Source organism: Neofelis nebulosa, chromosome 3 (genome assembly GCF_028018385.1).
Source record: "Neofelis nebulosa isolate mNeoNeb1 chromosome 3, mNeoNeb1.pri, whole genome shotgun sequence".
Taxonomy (NCBI): Eukaryota; Metazoa; Chordata; class Mammalia; order Carnivora; family Felidae; genus Neofelis; species Neofelis nebulosa.
In genome coordinates, this window is record NC_080784.1 from 194,541,471 (window position 1) to 194,563,300 (window position 21,830).

The 21,830-nt window shown below is 43.4% G+C and overlaps 1 protein-coding gene across 11 annotated transcripts in view; it reads left to right on the plus strand.

The window, feature by feature from the left end:
• LDB2 (LIM domain binding 2) overlaps positions 1–21,830 on the plus strand; it is a 384,443-nt gene that overhangs the window by 133,996 nt on the left and 228,617 nt on the right. For all 11 annotated transcript variants that reach the window (XM_058723024.1, XM_058723021.1, XM_058723025.1 and 8 more), the window contains exon 2: positions 7,527–7,629. In XM_058723024.1, coding sequence (XP_058579007.1) covers positions 7,527–7,629 — 103 coding nt within the window. The remainder of the gene's footprint in view (positions 1–7,526; positions 7,630–21,830) is intronic.

Consider the following 21,830-nt stretch of genomic DNA (forward strand, 5'->3'; position numbering starts at 1 on the left):
AAGGGACACTATAAAGATACTTATCACAACAATGTTGTAATAGCAAAAAATTAGAAGCTGTCTAGAGATAAGTAGCAAGATGCTTCAGTAAAATATATTACATGCATTCAGTGCACTACCATGTAGCTTATACAAGAGAATAAGAGGCTCTAATATATAAAATAGGTCTCCAAAAAGCAGTGTTGAATGAAAAAAGCAAGCTTAAAGAAAGGAACATAATGTATGATACCATTCAAATAAAATATTAGAACCATAAAATAAGACTGTATATGAATGGAGTCATGTGTGTGTATGAATATAAAAGATGGGGGAGGAAGAGTCACTTGAACTCTAGGAGACAGTTGTTTATGGGAGCCTGGGGGAGGGGAGAAAAAAAAACAGCAGGATATGGGGACCCAGGGCATTTATTTTTATTTATAATTTTTAATTCCTCTTAAAGAGGAAAATAAGATACCATTTTAATAATTGTTAATTCTGGATAATGGACCCATGGGTCTTTACATTATCTTCTACTCTCTGTTTTTTAAAAAAATTAATAAGGTAATGGGGCGCCTGGGTGGCTCAGTCGGTTAAGCGTCCGACTTCGGCTCAGGTCACGATCAGGCGGTCCGCGGGTTCGAGCCCCGCGTCGGGCTCTGGGCTGATGGCTCAGAGCCTGGAGCCTGCTTCCGATTCTGTGTTTCCCTCTCTCTCTGCCCCTCCGCCGTTCATGCTGTGTCTCTCTCTGTCTGAAAAATAAATAAACGTTAAAAAAAAAATTTTAAAAAAATTAATAAGGTAAAACCTCACTTACTTAAGTTACAGTCAGTAAAGTATATTCATTTAACCAACGTTTTGCTGAAAAGGACAAGAAAAATACCCAAGAGGTGGCACAGTAGAATGGCAACGTGGGTGTGAGATAATTTTGAAAATTTCTGTCTCCATGTGAACCTCTCACATGCAGGGGTGGTATATCCGCTGATGGAAAGCGAGACAACAGAGGTGTGACAGAGAGGGGGCTTAGCTGGGATGCCATCTTGGTTCCCTGGCCACTGAGTTTACACTCTCAAAAGATTCCTACGAAATTAGAGGAAGAATTTGTGTGGGTATGGCGTCTTCGTGTGCGTATTCCATTCTTCTGTTCCTTTATTGGGTAATCGACAGGTGGGAGCCCTGCTGAGGATGAACAATACTTAATGCCTAGTCCCTCCCTTAAGTATCAAGCCATTTACTACACAATTATAAGAATGTGATTCAATCATAATTTGAGTTGCATTCTAACGGGGGCGTCGTTTTCGAAGTTTCCTAGCTCAAGATTCAGTGCAAAAGGAGTCCCAAGACTGGGACTTGGCCTTTGCTGCACATTCTGGGCCAAAAGAGCAACCTATTCACAGATGGGGGGGGGGGGGGGGAGGCCACTGTTAACCAGGAACCCTTGGTTCAGGAAGGTAAGTTGCCCGAGGTCCATTGCCTACGCACAGGAAAACGACTAGTGCTGGCTCCTTTATAGTGTGGTAAGAATAGCTTTTCCCTGGATAGAATGTCTTTTTTTTTTTTTTAATTTTAAATTTATTTATTTATTTTGAGAGAGAGAGAGAGAGAGAGGCAGAGAATCCCAAGCAGGACAGCACAGAGCCCAAGGCAGGGCTCGAACTCATGAACTGTGAGATCATGACCTGAGCTAAAATCAAGAGTCGGATGCTTAACCGACTGAGCCACTCAGGTGCCCCTGGATGGAATGCCTTTTACCATATATATTCCAAATGTCGTGTCTATTATCACTGCTAGTAACTGAGGTGCGTGCCCCAACCCACCGCCTAGCAATAAGACCTTGTGCCTTGGTTGGCTTTTGAGGTCATTTACCGTAACCCTTATTTGGAAGTCCCAAAACATTGGTCTTGACTCACTCGTCAACCTCAAGGCGCTTTTTGGCTAATCTCCAAGTTAGTCTGACGTGAGGGGATTATCGCCTGCGTGAAGTCAGAGTGGTCAGCCACACCTCGTCCCCTTCAAACTTCTGACTTAGTGAGCTTCTCTCTGGAATCCTGGCTTCTAAGCAGCTTGGCAACTTTACTCACACAGCCTCCTACTGGTCAACTTGCTAAACTTGGCTATGCTCTCTGCTCTGGAAGGAGAACTGGGAATTTTGTGGTTCTTCCATTTCTCCAAAGACGGAGGTGCTAGGTTTCTGGTCAAGAGGCGGGGGTGCTAACCTGTAGGTTCAACTGTAGAATGTTAACCAGTCTGTCTTTCTTTATATCCCCTCGGCCTCTTACCGTTCTTCCTGTGACCAGGCAGAGCGCCTTCGGCCTTTGCAAGGCTGGTGTCATTTTAGGTGACTGACAACGTGAAGTTGAATGATGGAGGGACTGATTTGTCATCGTTGTCCACAGCGCATGAGGTGGCCGTGAGCTCTTACCACTAGGCACTGTGAGATCTCTGCCAGAGGTTTCTTATTTGGTTTCTCGGAAGCCTTTGTGGCTGCATTTCAGCCAGCCTGGACCCCTAGCGTCATTATTATGCAAATGTCTTCCCCCAAATTGCCGAAGGGATGCCAGGAAGGATAGTCAGCAGCAAAATGGAAGGAAGAGGTGTGCAAAGAGGAAGTTTATTGCCAGGAGAACGTCATGAAGTTGGGGGAAAGGGTACAACATCTGAAAACACCTGAGTCAGAGATCTGCTCAGGCAGAATTTCCTCTCGGCAATGCCAGCTGCCTTCGTCTTCAACTTAAGGTGAAAAACCACTTTTCAAGTAGAATTTGTTGAGGAAAATCATGGACTGGTAGTTCATCAATTGTAACAAATGTACCACTGTGGTGGGGGATATTGAGAATGTGGGAGGCTGTATTGGGGGGAGGCAGGGAATATAACAGATATCTGTGTAGTCTGTCATAATTTTGCTGTGAACCAAAACTGCTCTGCAAAAGGAAATCAATTTTAAAAAATGGACTGGAGTTAGGCAGACTTTTAAGTGAACTTTAGATTTACCACTTTGTAGCTGTCTGATCTTTATTCAGTTTAACTTTTCTGAAATTCAGATTCTGTGTTTATAACTATTTTAAGGGTCAAATGAAACAATAATGGATAATAATAGCTTTCATTTCTTGAAAAGCTACTATGTGCTGGACAGTTACTTTTTCAGTCCTCAGAGTCCACCGAAATTATTATTCCCACTTTACACATGAGCAAATAGATGCAAAGAAGTCAGGTGACTTGACTAAGTTCCTCCAGCTGATAAGAGGCAGAATTTACATGTATGAAGTTCAATGTGACATCGAGGTTAAAGATGTCTGTTTTCTATAAGGCTGCCTGCTCTGCTCCTTGGTAGCAATCAGGACAGTTGTGAATACAAGAGAGTTCAAGTCATGTACAGCACTTAGAAAATACCGGGTTATGGATACTACTATTAACCCAGACCCCTCCCCCTCCATCCTACCTCCCCACCACCACGTGTTCTTTCCACAATCTGCTTCCTTCACATACACTCAACGCAAGACTGGCCTATACTTGACGTTTAGCAAGTTTTTTGTTAAAGCTTCTCTCCTTTTATTCCCTTTCCTACATAAACACCTGTCCTCTCATAATTAAGGACTAATTCAAAAGCGTTATATATGTCTGTTTAGCAGCAGTTGACAATGATAATTTAAAAATATATAAAAAAAATTGTGCCATTTTAGAAATATCAGCCAAGAGACAAAGTAGGGTCACAGCAATCAAGATCTCTTGAGAACTTTGGAGAGTGAGTTTCTTGAGTTGGGTTTGTGACGGTACAATAAAGAATTTCATTCATTCATTCATTCATTCATTCATTCTATCCGCCAACCCCCAATATATGTATTTTGTACCTTTTCTGTGTCTGGGATAAGTACATATTTCATCTTTAGTTTTGAGAAGTTCTTCTAAGATTCTTCACCAAAACCAATGGATTTTTTTCGTGTGTATGGTTCCCTGATCTAACCTGCCCCTGCCGCACCTGTCCTGACACTTCCTGAGACGCAGACTCGTCTTATGTTCCCTTGCACTTGGTTGAATCATCACTTCTTGCATCGTTATGCTCGGCTCTCGCCGACACTCACTCGTCTAGGCAACGTGGCCCCTGTGCGGCTGCTTCTAAGCATTTGCTACCCCTCACTTCACCGGAGTCCTTCCCTTTTTCCCAGTGACTTCCGGCCAGCCTTGGTTCTCCCTGGGCTTTTCCCTTCCACTGCTCCATTTCCTGGCAGAAATGCCAGAAACCCAGAGTTAGATTACGGAGCAATGGAGGTGCAGGATCTGATCTAGTCACTGGGCCTTTGAATAATCACCAGGGCAAAAGAGAGTGGATGCATTTCTGTTCCGAGTTGCAGACAGGAGCCACTGCCAGGTAAATGGGCTACAAATAGTTGAAATTCTAGGGAAACCTTTTTGATTTACCAACAGGCAGCTTTATAAAGTACATTTGGGGTGCAGTTCTTTAGAACGTGTGATGTCTCACCCCTTAAAAATGATACTAAAGATGGTAAGGCAGGGGCGCCTGGGCGGCTCAGTTGGTTAAGTGTCGGACTTTGGCTCGGGTCGTGATCTCTTGGTTGGTAAGTTCGAGTCCCACGTCGGGCTCTGAGCTGACAGCTCGGAGCCTGGAGCCTGCTTCGCATTCTGCGTCCCCCTTTCTCTCTGCCCCTGCCTGCTCGCACACTTCTCTCTCTCTCTCTCTCTCTCTCTCTCGAAAATAAATAAACTTTAAAAAAATTTAAAAAAAAGAAGAGATGGTAAGGTAGAGTCCGGAAAGGAGCATTTTACTGATCTTCACCGTGTCCTGGGCATTCTGCTGGGCACGTTAGACTCACAAATGTATTTAATCCTCACACCCATCCCACAAGATGATTATTGCTTTGTTGCCCTTGACCCACGTGCTCTGCCAGAGAATTGTTACTGTGCTCTTGCTATCGTTACCCTCAACGTGCAAGTTAGGAGGCAGGCTCAGGAAGGTGAGATACATTGTGAACGCTCACTTAGCTGGGAAGAGGGATGTAGCCTGGGAATGAGGGTTGCTGGCAGGAGCGAGTTGCATCCCTGACAGAGTATCACCTGCCGAACTGCCCCGAGCTAAGCCGGATGCTGAGCATCCTCCGGGGCGTGAGTCCTGGCAACCGGGACAGGACCGCGAGGCAAGGAGCCGGACGGAGAAACCAATCTGAGACAAAATCCTTCCTTTGCCCTCTCCCTCCCTTCTTTCTAAATCCTAACCCCTGCCTCGGTGAAGTCTGCCAGAGAAAGGAGGCAGGCAGAGGCTGGGGCTTGGATGTCGGAGGGTCTGAGTCGGAATCCCAGCTGCACTCCGTATCGGCTGAGTGTACCTGGCAAGTTCCATTTACCCCCCGTGCTTCGGTTCCTGCAGTTGTACAGTAGGGATGATACATGATGTGAGCAGCTTCATTCATTCCCTGAACGGCTGCTATTGAGTAACACCATGGGCTCGACGCCATTCAGGGGCCTGGGAGATAGAGCAGTGAGCACAGCACAGCCCCTCCTCAGAAGAAAATGATATGAACTGGAGAGGAAGGAGAAGAAGAAAAAAAGAAACAGGGAGGTATTAAGGAGTGAGAGGGAAAATACACATGAAGCACTTAGAATAATGCTTGGCATGTGGTAAGCACTCAATAAATGTTAACTATTATTCTTTTCCCATCTGTGTAGCAATTTGAAAGAAAATAAACCAGTGTGCCCAGGCTCTCAGATAGGGTTTCTTTCCCCAGATGCCTCCTCCACTTCTAAGCCCACCGATTTTTCTGGAAACCCTGAGAGCTTCCACGGCACCCAGGCTTCGTGCTGGGGTCTCGGGCCTGGAGGAAGGCTGTCTGTTCGTTGCTCACTTGGCTGTCTCCTGCTAGTAGGTTTGAGCCCTTTGAGGGGAGGGAGCGGTCTCTCAATCAGCTGTGTACTCTGAGAGCCTGCACGTAGTAAGTGCTCAATAAATATTTGTTTTTGGGGGGGGAAAAAGGGGGCGGGGTGGTAGTTCGTATGTGGAGCCAGGGATTGCCCCGGGTGCTTTTATATTTACTGTGTTTTACTAAGAAAAGCGTTCGCTTTTGGTATGGTGATTGGGAGGAAGCCAGAAAAAAAGAGACCCCAAGATTCATTTGCCTGAGCAGTTGCTTTTCTGGAACAAGGGACAGACAGCATCAACCTTCAGTGGCCCTTTAATTATTCTTGCCAGGACTGAAGGCTCATTCCTGACGCCCGCCAGTGTCAAGGGCTTAATGTTGTCATAAGCAGAGCAACTTAACGGGAAGGAGAGAGGCTTGCGGTGTTTCTGCCCCGGCCAAGCAGTGGGGGCTGCGAGCCCCTCCCTCCCTTCCCTCATCTGACAGACAGCTGCAGAGCATTTCCTCCTAAAGTCTGCCAGTAACCAGTCATTCTCTGGAAAAAGATTGTGCTTCAGATTTTTTTTTTGGGGGGTGGGGGGAGGGGTAGGTGTGGCTGGGCGGCTCAGTGGGTTAAGCGTCCGACCTTGGCTCAGGTTGTGATCTCACGCTTTGTGGGTTTGAGCCCCGCGTCGGGCTCTGTGCTGACAGCTCGGAGCCCGGAGCCTGCTTCGGGTTCTGTGTCTCCCTCTCTCTCTCTCTCTCTGTCCCTCCCCCACTTGTGCTCTCTTTGTCTCTCTCAAAAATGAATTAAAAAAAAAAGTATTTACGGCACATGGTGTAAGACATAGAGCACGAGGCCAGGTATGATTTCCCCTTTTGAATACGACACTCTGCCTAATTCACAGTTATAGGAGCCCCCTGCCCCATCACGATTAACAACGATTTTAACTGCCTTCAACTGGGCCAATGTTCAAGTGTTTTCTGGACGAGCAAGAGAAAGGCTCAACCCAAACAGTTCACATGGATAGTTTGCGTTCTGCTGGACTGCTCTATTTTTAATAATCATGTTCATAACAAGGCAACAAGACTGCCCGTAATCTTAAAACAACTCTCAAGAACAATCCACATGCATGTGATGGGTGTTTCTGCCGCTGTATATCCCTGTGTATCATCTGGATAGACCCATGTGGCAAACACGTATCTCATGGGCATATTTGCACAGGGCAGGGCCACCAGTTACACCAACCCCTTTTTGAGTTAATTATCTCTAAAAATGTACTCCCCTTAAGCTACTTGTGATATGGTGGTTTCCATTTGTAAAATCAAATTCTTAAAAGAGCAAAGAGAGACAGGGAGAGACAAAAAGAAGTTGAATGCGTTTTACGTGGAATGTAAACCCTTTTGTTAAAAAATGTCACATTGTGTTCCAAAGTACATTTATGAAATCTCCCCAAACACATCCTCAAGAATTAATTTTCATCCAGTTTGCATTAACTCATTTATCGAATTGGAATTTGGTCCCCATTTGAGGCAATTAATTTGAAGAGTGACCACACGCTCGCCCACCCGCCTTCTAGAACACCCACACACATATGCTAAGTAACAAGCGAATGGTGACTGGGTTTTTCTTTCTTTTTCCTTTTCCTCTTTTGAGATATTTTCTGTTCTTGCCTGTTAAATAAATGATCTGTCTCTTTGCAGGATAGCGACAACCTCTGGTGGGACGCATTTGCCACTGAGTTTTTTGAAGATGACGCCACCTTAACCCTTTCATTTTGTTTGGAAGATGGACCAAAGCGATACAGTAAGAAAGCAGTTTATTTTTCTAATATTCCTTTTTTTTTTTTTTTTTTTTTTTGCGCCTGTAAGAAAACCACAGGGGTCGTCAAAGAATAGCACAAGGCTGACAGGCCGACAGTATCCTCTCCGCTCCTGACAAGGCTCTTGCTTCCGATCAAGGCATTGTCGCCGGGTGGCAGGCAGAGTCGGCTGTGAGAGCTTTCCTTCGAGGCTTACAATGTTTGGGCACCTGCCTGTTTAGAGAGCGAGACAAATACGAACCAAATCACCCAATGATAAGTGGGAGCTGGATTGAGGAGTTTCCATCCATTTCTTTCCTGTGACCCTCCTTTATCCTTGACAGCTGGCACTTGAGACCCAATGTTCTGCTTCTGAAGGTTCCTTTAAAAAAAGAAATCTTCAGTCACTGTAGCAGCCACATCCTTCTAATTTCTTCTTATCAATTATCTCCGGTATTTATTTGACAAGTGCTATCTTTTCTTAGGGGCAGGGGAGGCCACAGCAGCTTTGAGCATACAGTTTGGGATTAGTGTTGACAGAATTATAGTTCCTTGTCTTTCCAGAGAGTGATAACTCTGTAAAGATCCTCAAATTACTGCCTGTGGCACCTTGGGTAACAGCTGATCTGTCCTGATTAGGTTCAGCTAACTTGTCAGAGATCAGATTTGCTAGTTGTGTTATAAGACCAAGAGGCAAAGATACATCAGCACAAAAGCAATTAACGTCTGGTTAGATCAGAAAGAGATGTGTTTTCAGAAATCAGCGTTGCACGTATGAAAGGCTCTGTCAGAGGATAAGACATCCCAAATGTCACAAACACGGAGACAATGGAACCAACCACTGTATGTCTGAACAAGTCAATCCAGAGCACTGGGCAATTGTTAGATAATAAGGCTCATGATAAACATGACGAAAAGGTCTGATTGTTGCTATATGTATTTCAAGGCTGCTAGAGTGTTTTTTTTTTTTTTTAAACTTTAGAGGAGTTTGGACAACTTAATGGTATTTGGACTTATTCTGTGACGGGCTGATTAATTACGCTAACATATGTATGGTGATTTTGCCCAATGGCACACTGGGGACGGCAGGACAACTTGAACTCGCTGCCCAGTTGGAACTCATTGCCATGAGCATGTCTTTAGACTTCTTTGCTGTGGGCTTTTAAGGGCATGGGCATTTCCAGTAAGCATTTTGGGTGAGGGGGGCTGTGGGTCTGCCAGACAGCGGGCTGTTTCAGAGACATTCAACTTACTGACTCCTGTCATAAGCACTGGTGAGCCCACCTCGTGGGGTCCTGAAGAGTTAACTCGCTCTCCTGTGTGTGGGTGCCTCTAGGCAGCCTCACGCCCTGGGGAGTAAAAGAGTCCGGTGCAGAGAAGCTGCTGTTTCCGAAGTCCCGGGAGATAAATGAACTCAGCAATCCAACAATTACTCTCTCCCCAAAAGCCTGCCTGATCAATGGTGAATAATTTTGAGCCATGCAGTCGTCCATCCTCTGAGCCTTCTTATTTTCTTTTGAGGCATAAGCTCAGATAACTTCAAGTTATCATTGTTTTATGTTCCTGTGCTTTTTCCTTTTTTTTTCCTTTTTTTTTTTTTTATTTTTTATTTTTTGTGAATCCATCAGAATCTGCTCAGGGAACTAGAATTACAGTTTTGAAGCCTGTACTAATACAGCAAGGGCTCGATCTTCCCTTTGCCCACCATCCCACCCCAACACCATTGGAGGGTGAGGCACGATCAGTATCCGTTTAAGATCTTACTGATATCCATGCACAGGAGTGAACGCCTGACTCTAAGCCATTGTTGTCCAGGTTCCTTTGTTTCCGTGAGCCAAAATATTTCCCGAGCAGAGAAGGGAAACAAAGATGATTGACAGTTTGGAGTGGAGTCTCATCAGCTGCTTTGCTGACAGCCTGGTGATGTGCACATGCTGCTGATGTGCGGGCAAGTGACAGCTGATTGACAGCCCAGGACGGGGAGACAGGGGAGATGAAGGATGCTTAGAACGCCTGATGCACACTGTTTATGCAGGGCTCTGAGCTCTGGCGACGCCACGTTAACCCGTGCGCGCACCAGGCGGTCCGTGCCAGGTTGGGAAAACACCTGCCGGCCCTGGACTGGAGGTTACAGCTCTTCCTTGAAGCCTCCCAGGGAGCTGACAGCCTTGCGTTTTTGAGAAAGAAAACAAGACTTGACTATTATGTTTCTATATGTAAAGAATCACCCCAAATTACATTTATCCTGGGTACCAAGAAATATGCCAGATGGGGTTTATTTAGCCCTTACTGGAAAAAAAAATTCCTTCTCTCTTTGCATCTCTATGCGTTTAGAGGGTCCCTCTGGCTCTAAGATATCTTATCTCCAAGCTAGAGTAAATCCTATGTGTCTGCTTATTTGTTTTGTGTCTGTCGCCATCCTATTAGAATGTCATCTCCCTGAGAACATGAGCTTCATATTGTTTATTGCTGAATTCTCAGATTAATACTGGGACTTGTACATAATAGGTGCTCAGTAAGTATTTGTTGAACGAGTAATGGACATTTGGGGGGAAGTTCGTAACACCAAACAGAATGTTGGCCAAACAATTCTTTGACCGAGATCACTGGACTTTCTAAAATGGGAAGAACGTGATCCACAGCACTCCGTTGGTGTTTTCTCATAGGCCATAGGATATGGTCTGATCTACTTGAAGTGAGAGGGGGGGGAACTAGTGAGATAATAATTCAGGAAATCATTATGCTTTCCGAGATCTATTACTCTTTCTCTCAGAAAGCTCCTCTGTGTTGATCATGTTCCTTCAACCACTCTAGTCCTTAGACCTTTCCTCTCCTGAGGGGGGTGGGACTCCCTCCCCACCCCCCCCCCCACCCCCGCCAGGGTGGGATATGGCTGCAGCAGGTGGAGACTGCTGATGTTTTCCTGGAAGACTGGGGCTGGGGGTGAGGTTGGTGTGGACAGGTGCCAGGTGGACAATATTACCAGACTGTGAAATTGAGCTGTGCGTCCCTGCCCCTGCCTTGTGGAAGGTTCAGGGAGGTGTTTCTTCAGCAGCTGGAGAAGTGGGCAGTTCCGAGAGGTAGTTTTCTCCCTGGATGACACGGAATCTCAGGTGGGGAAGAGAGCAGGGACAAGCAATTCCTTCTTTGTCAGCAGATCGGTAGTTAAAGACTGTTAGAGCTGCAAAGCGTCTTTTCCAAAAATGGAAACTTGGTCCAGAGAGCCCCAGCTGGTGAGTCACTGGGCCTCAGGCCGTTTGACTCCAAAGTCAAAGTCAGGGCACCTTTCCTTCCCTCTCCGTTTCCTATCTCCACACCATCCCATAGCTAAAGGGAAAGGAATGGATTTGTCAATTCACACGTTCCCAGGAACATAAATCACAAATAATTACTGTGGCTTAGTTGACAGGGGAGGCAAGGGAAGCGGAGGACTGGGGCTCTCAAAGCCCCCTGCACACTTACTTTCTAATTCTACATCCCATGGGGTGTGTGGTCTCCCTTCCCTAAGTGTGCAGAAGTGATCCCTCTCAGGTTGATCCCTCCCGGGGAGCCTCCAGAAAGCACTTCGAGTCCTCTGGCCCTTTTTGAGCATGTCGTGGAGTTGTGTCCTGCACCATTCTCTCCCTCTGTGACCGTCACAAACACCCTTTGGGTAACGGTATGGTAAGCCCCTCCAGAGACCTAGGCTGTGCCCAGGTCCACGCTGGCCATGGTCTTCATCTGTTCCCACTTCACTCTTTGCTGGAGAGAGATGCAAGGAAAAAGTGCTCCTGGCTCTCACGACATTGGAGAGCCTGGGAGTTTGCACCGTGTAGCAGAAAGGGCAGGAGGATCCCATGTGAACATTTTTGGTTGTCATATCATGCTTTGATGGGTGGACAGAAGCTCCATTTCCTCATCTGTAAGGTGTAAGACTACCATCACTGGCTTGGGGTGAAAATTAAGTGAGATAATATAGTCCAAGAGCCTCAGACCATTTGAAACACTGACCGTTATTCTTCTTCTTAAGTTTATTTATTTATTTTGAGAGAGAGAGAGAGAGAGAGAGAGAGAGAGAGAGAGAGAGAGAGAACACATGTGGGAGGAGCAGAGAGAGAGAGAGAGAGAGAGAGAATGAGAACCGCAGCCAGGGTCCACACTGTCAGCGCAGAGCCCGATATGGGGCTTGAACTCACGAATCATGAGATCATGACATGAGCCGAAATCAAGAGTTGGACGCTTAACTGACTGAGCCATCCTGGCGCCCCTAGCACTATTATTATCGATAACAGTGCACGGCCTTGGCATTACTGTAGCTTCTGTGCCTTGAAGAGGCGTGCCATTGGGCAGGTGTTTTTCAAGTGGGCTCAAAGTGCAGAGACTCACAGGTCAGCTGGGAGGTACACGACCTCACTGATGGGCAGTTTCTACTGAAATGCCCCATTGAAGACTATATCCTCCCCAGCTTTCAACTACACACATTCACTGTTATTTCTGGCATGTAGATTATGTTCAGGAAGGGAGAAATAGGGCAAGGGTGATTGAGAATGTGTGGGGCTTTGTACCTCTGGGGGCTGAAGACTCCAGACGCTAAACCAGGTGTAGGTTGGCATTGCCTTGGACATTAGGGAAAAAAGCGACGTAACTACTAAGTTACCATCGTGTTTCAAGGCACTTCTCATCGGCCTACTTTGCGAGGAACAGGGTTCAGGCAGGGGCTTTGGGTCTGATACCTGAGCTCAAATGTGGCTTTGCCTTTTGCTACTTGTGTGGTTTGGTGTACATCACTTTCTAAGCATCAGTGGCCTCATGTGAACAGTGAGGGCTTGATGCAGTGATGTATATTTCCAGCTCCTTGAAAATGTTTCTTAAGTAGCCGTCTTTTGATTGAATTCTAATGTGTGCCTTGCTGACTCTAGATTGAGATCCGAGGCAATTCAGATAAAATTGTCATTAATCCCTTAACTATTATTCGCAATTTGGGGCTGGGGGGCCCAGTAATTTTCTATCATATACTTGTGATTTCATCTTGACTTCCATATTCTGTCTGGACTAAGGATTTCTGGCACGACTACACGTTCACACAGTCATGTTAGCCAAAGACTGTTGTTTTTCTCTCTGTGGCTGCTCGGGGCACATCTCACTCAACAACAACAAAAGAAAATTGTTCTAAGACATATCATCCTCCATATCATCATTTTCTTGTTTTCCTCAGCCATCAAGTCCCATTGATATTGTGAAGACCGGCCAGTCGGCCTCTCTGTGGAGCCATTTCTACACTTGCTGTTTCTCCTTAACATTTTCTTTCTCACATCCCTTTTTTTTTTTGCCATTTCTCGAAAGCTCTGGTACCATTGCAATATTGGCTAAGTTCTTCAACGTTGTCTTGTAATATGTGTTTTTATGTGTTGTGTATTCGGATGTGTTCCCCCTAAGGTAGGGAAATTCTATGAGGCTCAACTAGCTTCACTATCTCTGGCTACTATTTTTCTCCTGCTTTTTATTGGTTCACCTCATCCAGCTGTGTTTTTATTGTGCTTGCTGTACAGGAATTCTGAAAGCATTTCCCCTCTCTCCCCAACTTTCTCTTTCTCCAATATCATATTGAATGACTAAAAATATATTTCTGAGAAAATCATTCCTCGAATATATGCATAGGCATTTGGACACGGCATTTAATAACTACTGGGGCACAGATGTGGCCATTTTGAAAAGTTACCTGCAAAGAGCATGCACTACAGCACATGGGGAGAAGGGATTTACAAGGCGAGAATCTGTGCCTGTGTATTTTCTATGAATAACACCTCTATAGAGTTCACCTGAGATCTAGAAGGCACAGGTTTGTGTAGCTGAGACCTAAAAACCCTGTGCTTTCTCAAGAGACGTTTGTTAGCTGGTCCCTGGGATCTTCCTCAGTCAAGTAATTTTGTTTCTCTGAAAACTCCTCCTTTAAAAAAAAGTTTATTTATTTATTTTTGACAAATGGAGAGAGTACGAGTGGGGAAGGGGCAGAGAGAGAGAGAGAGAGAGAGAGGGAGAGAGAGAATCCAAAGCAGGCTTCGTGTTGTCAGTGCAGAGCCTGACATGGGGCTCGAACTCATGAACTGTCAGATCATGACCTGAACTCACATCAGACGTTTAACTGATTGAGCCATCCAGGGACCCCTGAAAACTCCTTATTTAAAAAAAAATTATGGTGGTAGAGATCAAAATCATGGACTTTGGATCCATGCAGATTCATTTTGAGTCTTTGTTCCCCTACAGCTGTGTGATATAGGCATGTGACAGGATGTTCGGCATGTTGCATAAACTATCTTCACCTCCGTTTTTTCACATGCAGCATTAAGATAATAATAATGCCAACATCAGAGAATACTTGTGGACATTAAGTAAGATTGAATAGCATGTAACTTTAGCTTAGTGCTGCCCATGGAGAGCATACGATAAATATTTATTGTATGAATAAGTAAACGGAATGAAAATAGAGGATAATTCCCATTACTCATTCAGTCATTTGGCACATAGCAGGGAAAACTTGGGATTTGGGCAGATCAGACCCGTCTTCTTTCTATATGGAAACCTTAAGAATTTAAAGACCAATTGGGAGAAAAACTGAATGGAAGATGATGACTTAAATAAACAAGTCCTAAGTTATTACAAGTGTGACCTGTCCAGTGAAGGGTGAGATTTCCATCCTCTGTTCTGCTCAGGGAGCAAGGAAGTGTTGAACGCTTGGGCGCCTGGGTGGCTCAGTTAGTTGAGCGTCTGACTCTTGATTTTGGCTCAGGTCATGATCTCGTGGTTGTGAGATAGAGCCCTGCGTCGGGCTCCACAAAGCATGGAACCCTACTTGGGATTCTCTCTCTGTCTCTCTGACTCTCTGCCCCTCTTCCACTTGTGCTGTCTCGCAAAATACATAAATAAACTTAAAAAAAACATAAAAACAACCCTGTATCTTACGGAAAAGAATGCACCCACTCAGAGTAAGCCTTGATGGTAAGTTACTGGATGGCTCTGGCATTTTTGTTTCATATGGATGTAGATGTCTTTGCCTCAGAAGACTCTGAAAAATGCTTTCCTTTGCGTGGAGCTGCACTAAATGGTTTCTGGATGACTCTAGCCTCTGAAGTTATGATTTTAGCATGTAGCCCTTTTAAATAGCAGTCTTCATTAAGCTGGCAAGATTTGGAGTAAATTAAGTTAGGATGAAAGCAGCCTTTCATTTGAAATTCATTTGCTCCTGCACTCATTCCTTGATTCATTCATTCAGAACTCAACAAGTGTTTGCTATTTGCCAGACATTGTCATAAAGAGACAGTCAATTTTTGAAAGGAGGACAGTTCATCACGAATTTTTTCCATCTACTTTTGATTTCATTCTATTTAAAACTCTTACCTTAAGTTAATACAATCAGCTAGTAGCTCAAAAAGAAAATATTCTTGGGACATTAATACAAAATCTATGACCAGCTATAAAAAAGACTTAAGAGAAAGCTCACAACTGATAGATGAACAGACAGCCTTCTGAAAGGGAGAAAAAGAGACTACATACCTTCCTGTTTGTGGTTCCAAATTGATGATATCAACAGTTGCAAATAGGCGGTAACAATAGATTGAGCAGACATTACATTCTCTCTCTTCACCAATAAATAAGTACCATACTAATGGTCACGTGAGCTAATGGACCGAAAAGTGTTTTGAATAAATTTCAAGTGCTATACAAGTTAAAGGTATAATATCATTGCATTTATAATTGATCTTTAGGATTTGGTGACTTTTAATTTTCCCTTTATATGTCAAACTGTTAAGAAACCTGGGATGATTGTTGGATCTTCCTTCATAGGGTTAAAATTCACTATCAAATACACAGACTTGAGGGTGTTAGGCCTCTGACTGCCCTTAAGAACTTAGTTGGGAGGTCTGAATGAGGTACTAACTAGGAAATGGACATTATGTGTTGTTTTTGAGACTCTGTGTGACTAAGATATCTATGGGATCCTGGCACATGCATTTCCTGATTCTTGGTTTCATGGATACATTCCTATTCCTATGTCCTTCCTATGGCTCTCAGACCAAGATGGCAATACGATCTAGAGGGATAAGTGTGGCCATGTTTTTTGTTATCACAATGGCAGGAGGTGCTAGTGTTATTTATTGTCTGGGGGCTAAAGAAAATAAATATGCCACATAACAAAAAATTATCGAGAAACATCTCACCAAATGCTCTTTACCTCCAATTTATTCATCATCTTAAAGACAGTGTTGCTAGATAAAATGTAAGTACACAAACGTAATGCTTGGGACATATTTATGCTACATAATTATTTGTTGTTTATCCAAAATTCAAAATTCACTAGGTATCCTGTGTTTTTCTTTCTTAAATCTGGGAGCCATACTTGATCCTTCAAGTATCCCAGTTTATTCTTAGATATGAAATCTTGATAATTCCAGAGCAGCTCCAAAGCAATGTGAGCATGACTCAGCATATGAAAAAAGAAAAAAAAAACTCTAAGAGATTTACCTGTTCCTGTTATTCACAGTGGTCTTGCTTCTGTTTATTTTCAGCAAATGTACTCACTCACCAGCCCCACCTAAAGAATAAAACACCTCAATAGAGGGTGGGAGTTCAGGGTGAAGCCTGCCTAAATTTAAATCCAAAGTCCACCTTGCAGGCATTCCACAGTTGACTTTGCCAACATTTGTGCAGATGCTGGGCATACATGCATGAGTGTGAGAATCGCCTGTGTTAAAAGAGCTTATAGTTTAACGAGGGAGTCAGACACATAAACAATGAACTCTAATGCAATAACGTCAACACTGGAGGAGTAGGCGGAGCAAAGTACCATGGGGCATTGAGAAATGAGTGATCAAATATGCTTTTAGTGGAAAAAAGACTCAGGCTGGCAAAGACTTCTTTCTAAACTCCTAAAACCCTTTGTTTCTTACAGCTGTGACGGAAACCATCATGCCACAATACCTTGCAAATATGAGGCTTTCAGAATGGATTGAGTGAATAATGCAGCTCTGGTCAATAGTACAAATATTACTCAAGGGGTCTGATTATTTAGACCACAAACACATTATTGCACATATGATTTCCCCCTGGTTTAATACGTTTCTACCATCACAATCTCAAGTTGTAGCAACTCAGTTTGCGTGATGGAGAAACAAAAATGTCAAAGAGCAATTTGGAAATTTAGCCACAAGCAGAATAAGGACTTGAGATTCACATCTACCCAACCTACAACACCAGGATTGATTTTTTTTTCCCTTTAATGCTTTGGGCTATGGGTTGGTAATTTCACTACTTGGTTCGTCTGCTAATCTGTTAGGTCTGATGGTACCACCAAATTTCATAGAATAAGTAATCCTCAGCAATGGTTAACTAGGTGCATGAGTCTCATTGAGTGAATCTTAATGGACAGAATTTCAGTTGAAACACTTATTTATCCATTGAACATTTCTCGAGGACTTTCCATGTGTCATCTTTCTGTGCCCTGGCAATAAGAAGACGAATGAGCAACATCGCTTGCCTTGGAGGAGCTAAAGGTTTAGTGAACTATTGTTTGTAGGACTTGACTGTTAGGTTTTAGCCAGATCTTTTAAAATACATGCCTTCCGCTTTTGATTGTGAACTTGTTCTTAATAAGGGTCACCACTCTATTTTTAGACTGTATATCCAAATGCAATATTGGTATATTTTTAACATAAAGCATTTTGAAAACCCAGTGTTGAGCTGGGATGTGTGCAGTATTTCCTTTGTATGACTCTGGCTTGTGACGTTCTTGTTCAGTGGGGTGAGCTTATTTAAGCATCTTCCCCCCTAGTCAGTGTATAGCTTAATCGTCACATTTTGCTGTGTTTTCAGGTTGTGGATGCACCTTATTTATGCAAATGAAGTCAAATAGAGGATTTGTTACAGTCGGGATAAATTAGCATTCTTCGACAACTGTGTTAAGCAACGTTCAGGTGGATTTCATTAAGAATGTAGAGGGTCCATGATTTTTAGATCACCTATCATGGTGTGTTTCATTATTTATTGTTTAATCAAGGTAGTCATGTTGGAATATCTGAAATCAGGAGCTTATAGAACCTGGTGCCTTCATGTAGTTTGCTTTTATTATTCATTCTGAGAGAATGAGCTTCACGCAACTATCATGATGTACTTGTTTATTTTCATGAAGTTGATCCTTTCCCAATTGGTGTTGTCTTTAATCTACTCTCTGATGATAGCTTCCCTGGTGCAACATGTATCTTTGGCTTTTCAATAAGTCAGGAAGACTTCAAACCGACAACAATTGAGGCTCATAATCATTTTGAAGATCTGTAGAAGGAGGAAGTAAGGTCACTTGGGAGCATGGCAATAAAGCTACTCCTTTTTTATGAGACGAGTTCTCCATCTTATCTGGAGTAAACAGAGCCTTACGTTATTGTTACAAACTTTTCTAAAAGTACGTGTGTCTTCATCCTGCCTTTGCATAATCTTACGCGTTGATCGTTCATCTTCGTTTTACTTTGAAAAATACATTATTTGCTCTGCCAGGTTGGGTTAGTTACCTTGAGAGCAATGAAAAAACAAAGCATTCTTCCAGAATCTTATCAGAAGGCGAGCCTAGTCAGTCGTGTTGGGGAGGGTACTGCCTCACAGTTGCACATGATATCTCTGTGCCGCTCCTCTCTGTCCCTTCCGATGGTTCTCAGTGAAAGAACGACTGTTTGCGTGTTGTGTCTCGGAATTAAGGCCAGCTTTGAAAATAGTTCGAACGTGGAAGTTAGCTACCTGAGAGATGTTAAAATCCACATGAAATTTCCTCTGGAAACGTTTGTCATGTGATACGTGTGAAGTAGGACCCGCATTTGATGACGCCAGCTACGTTTATTCACGTTTTTGTGGATGTATTTAAGAAAGTCCAACTTTTATGTTGAAAAAAAAATAGTAACGGTCAACTTTTCTAAGGTTGACTGCATAAAATAGCAATGTTCCTTTGCTTATTTGTTTCTCTTCAATAGAACCATAAGAGAAATGGTACCTGGTGTCTGACTGATTATGTAAACAAACTGCGAAATATACCCTTAATTGTTCTTCATGCTTCTAGACACTGTACCCAAATGTATTTCCTATAAAATGCTTTAGTACTTAGAGATCTATCTTTTTTTTTTTTAAAGATGGGCCCCCAAATCAGTAATTATGAGAGTTACTATTCAGGTTCACGGCAGCGAGGCCACTGTTTTTCACTTGATAATTGCCTTGATAAACTAATAGACCAACACCATGCCTTATTGAAGAAAATGGTCCGCCGGCCCTGTGCAAGCCGGCCCAGCTGTGGAAATATTAAAAGATTTATTAAACCCAGGCTCATTTGCAACATTGCTTCATCGGCATTCGTTATGGAAGTTCTCAAAAGTAGTGTATTTCTCGTGAGATATTTGTAGTATCTTTCTGAGGTCTCTTTGCATCTCTTGACAGTCGGCATTTCCACTGTGTTCTTCCCATTCTTAGCTCTGAGCTTTGCTGTAACCAGGGCACTAATTGGCAGCATCTGCATTCAGAGCCTTCAGGAAGAGAAGGAAAGATGACCGACCCTCAGGGACACAGGGAGCGCATATGATACCTTTTCTCCTACTTTCCCTGGTTTTGAATTGAAATTTTATTACTTCTTTTTGGAAAGGAAATTAAAAAAAAAAACCAAAAAACAAAAACAAGACCCTCTAATATTAGCTATGGTTTTGTTGAAAAAGAGGCACAGATTCCAATTTTTAGTCCAAAATAAGTAGTTCTTGCTATGGTATTATCATTTGAAAGAAAAATGAGCAGATACTTAGTGGATTCTTGTGTTGGCATTTTTCAAATGTGTCCAGTGGTAATCTCCTGGGCTGGTGAATGAGTTCAAATGACCAGCGTTCTGATAATGCTTTGCAGTTTATAAAATTCTGTCATAGATCAGGACCATCTGTAAGCCCGTGGAGGCTACTCGTCTCCGTAGCCTCTGTGCCTGCTGCTCCAGGGGACAGAGAGGAGGTCCGTGGTAAATAGTGGCTAAGCAGGACTGCATGGCAGTGTCTCGTCCCATCCTTACTACGTTCCCAGGTGTTGGATTGACCATTTGTACCGCAGAGGTGAAGAAAGTGAGGCCCCTTGAGTCTCAGAGCTCGACTCTCCTGCCATAGAAGCCTGCGTTGTGGACCTTATCTTGCTTCTCAGCACCTTTTTTAAACAGGAGAGAATCTTTAAATGTCATCTGTTGGATGAAAAAAAAAATAATCTAATTTCTTGCTCTGGATTCTGGAGCCTTCTCTCCTTCTTTCCTCATCCGCTTCTCCCAGAAACAGCACAGGTTAAGAATAATTAGTTCTTAATGGCAAATGCATACCCCCAGCATATTTTTCTCATCATAGTTAAGTGTGGATTGCTTAAATCCCTCCAACATTGCTGCTACGAAGCTGACATTTATAAATTTTCTTTTTCAACGCAGTATGGGATCCTCCATATGTCTTCCATAATAACTATCTATGTTTTCAGGGAATCTAAAGATTTATTTCCTTCCAAGTCCTTGTTGCTGGCATTTTCTCCAAGCCTTCGAAACTGCCAAGAGATGAACTTCAATTTAGGGGAACTGTTACATTTGTCATTGTGAATTTGCTAAACTTTGGATAAATTTGAAGATTTATGCTTATTCCCAAATGGGCCCTGAGAATATCTTTGAAGCTCAGAAGTTCACGCTTGACTTCCTTTTCCACTGTTCTAAGTAAACGAGTTCTTAAATCCGTGCCGTTTCCCTGCCTGGGCTCTGGGTCTCTGTCATTGTCTCAGCCTGGCCATATTTGGAGTGCCAGGAACTCACATGTGACTCCCTTCTGAGGTGCGGGGGAGGAGCGTCCTCTCCTTGCCTTATGCTGTGCAAGTTGCACACTCAGTCTGCATTTCCAGGATGGTCTGATTAGAGAGGACTTTACAGTAACCCCTCGTTTTAAAGGCAGATAACCCAGACTGTGAGATAGACAAGCTTTAGGTATCAACCTTGTCCTGCAATAACCATCTGACCTTGATTGTTACACCTAAGATCTCTGAGCTTCACTATGAGCCTCACTGTTTTCATCTGTAAAATGAACATAATGCTTATCTGGCAGTGATATAATGCTATTTGCAAATAATATGTATGCAGTCCCCGGTACATGGAAGTTTACCAGCAAGAAGTAGCTATTATAATGATTATTCATAGATAACATACCAAGAAGTTTCCTTGGCTTTGACTTGTTCAAGGGAATCCAGCTGGTTAGTGATAGAGCCAGGATTCAAATTCATGTCTCTCGATTCTTTATAAAACACAAGAGTCTACCTAGTGACTAGTTAAAACTTTTACACTCCTCTCCCTTTTTTTTTTTTTTTTGTGGATATAGTCTTGAAGTAACGTGGTTTCTAGAGACCATATATTACCTAATTTTCTTCTTTGAATCATCTTTGAAATCTCTCAAAGCCAACTGTAATATGAAAGTTCAATAAACTCATTGAATTCAATGATGTGCAAAAAATTGTAGACAACCTATCTGATAGGTGTTTTAGTTGGCTATTGCAGTATATCAAATTATCACAAATGTAGCAGCTGAAAACAAGACACATTTATTATTTCACATTTTCTGTGGGTCAGGAGTCCGGGCACGGGTTAGCTGGATCCTCTGTCCAGGGTCTCACGGAGTTGAAATCAAGGTTTCAGCTGGGACAATGATCCTACATGAGGCTCAACGTTGCTGGCAAAATTCAGTTTCTTGATATTGTAGCACAGAAGTTCCCACCTTCTTGTTTGCTGTTAACTAGAGAATGTTTTCAGCTTCTAGGAGCCTCCCACTCTTTCCTGGCACATGGTTCCCTGCACAACGTGGCAGCTTGTTCTTGCAGGACCGACAGAATTCTCTCTCTCTTCAACTCTCTCTGCCATTCCACTCGCCCGATTAGGTCAGGCCCACCATGACAGCAATCTCCCCTTGGATGAACACAGACTCCTCCATTTCGGGACTTTATTTACATCTGCACAGTCCCTCTACCATTTAATGTAACATATCTCGGAGTGATATAACATTATAGTCTCAGGTCTTACACTCGAGGGGAGGCGATTTTGCAGGGTACATACACCAGGGAACGGGAATCTTGGGGACCATCCTGGCATTCTGCCCACCAGGCGTATAAGACGAGTACATAGCTATGATGCAAGGCTTCCTCCCAAGTGTCATCA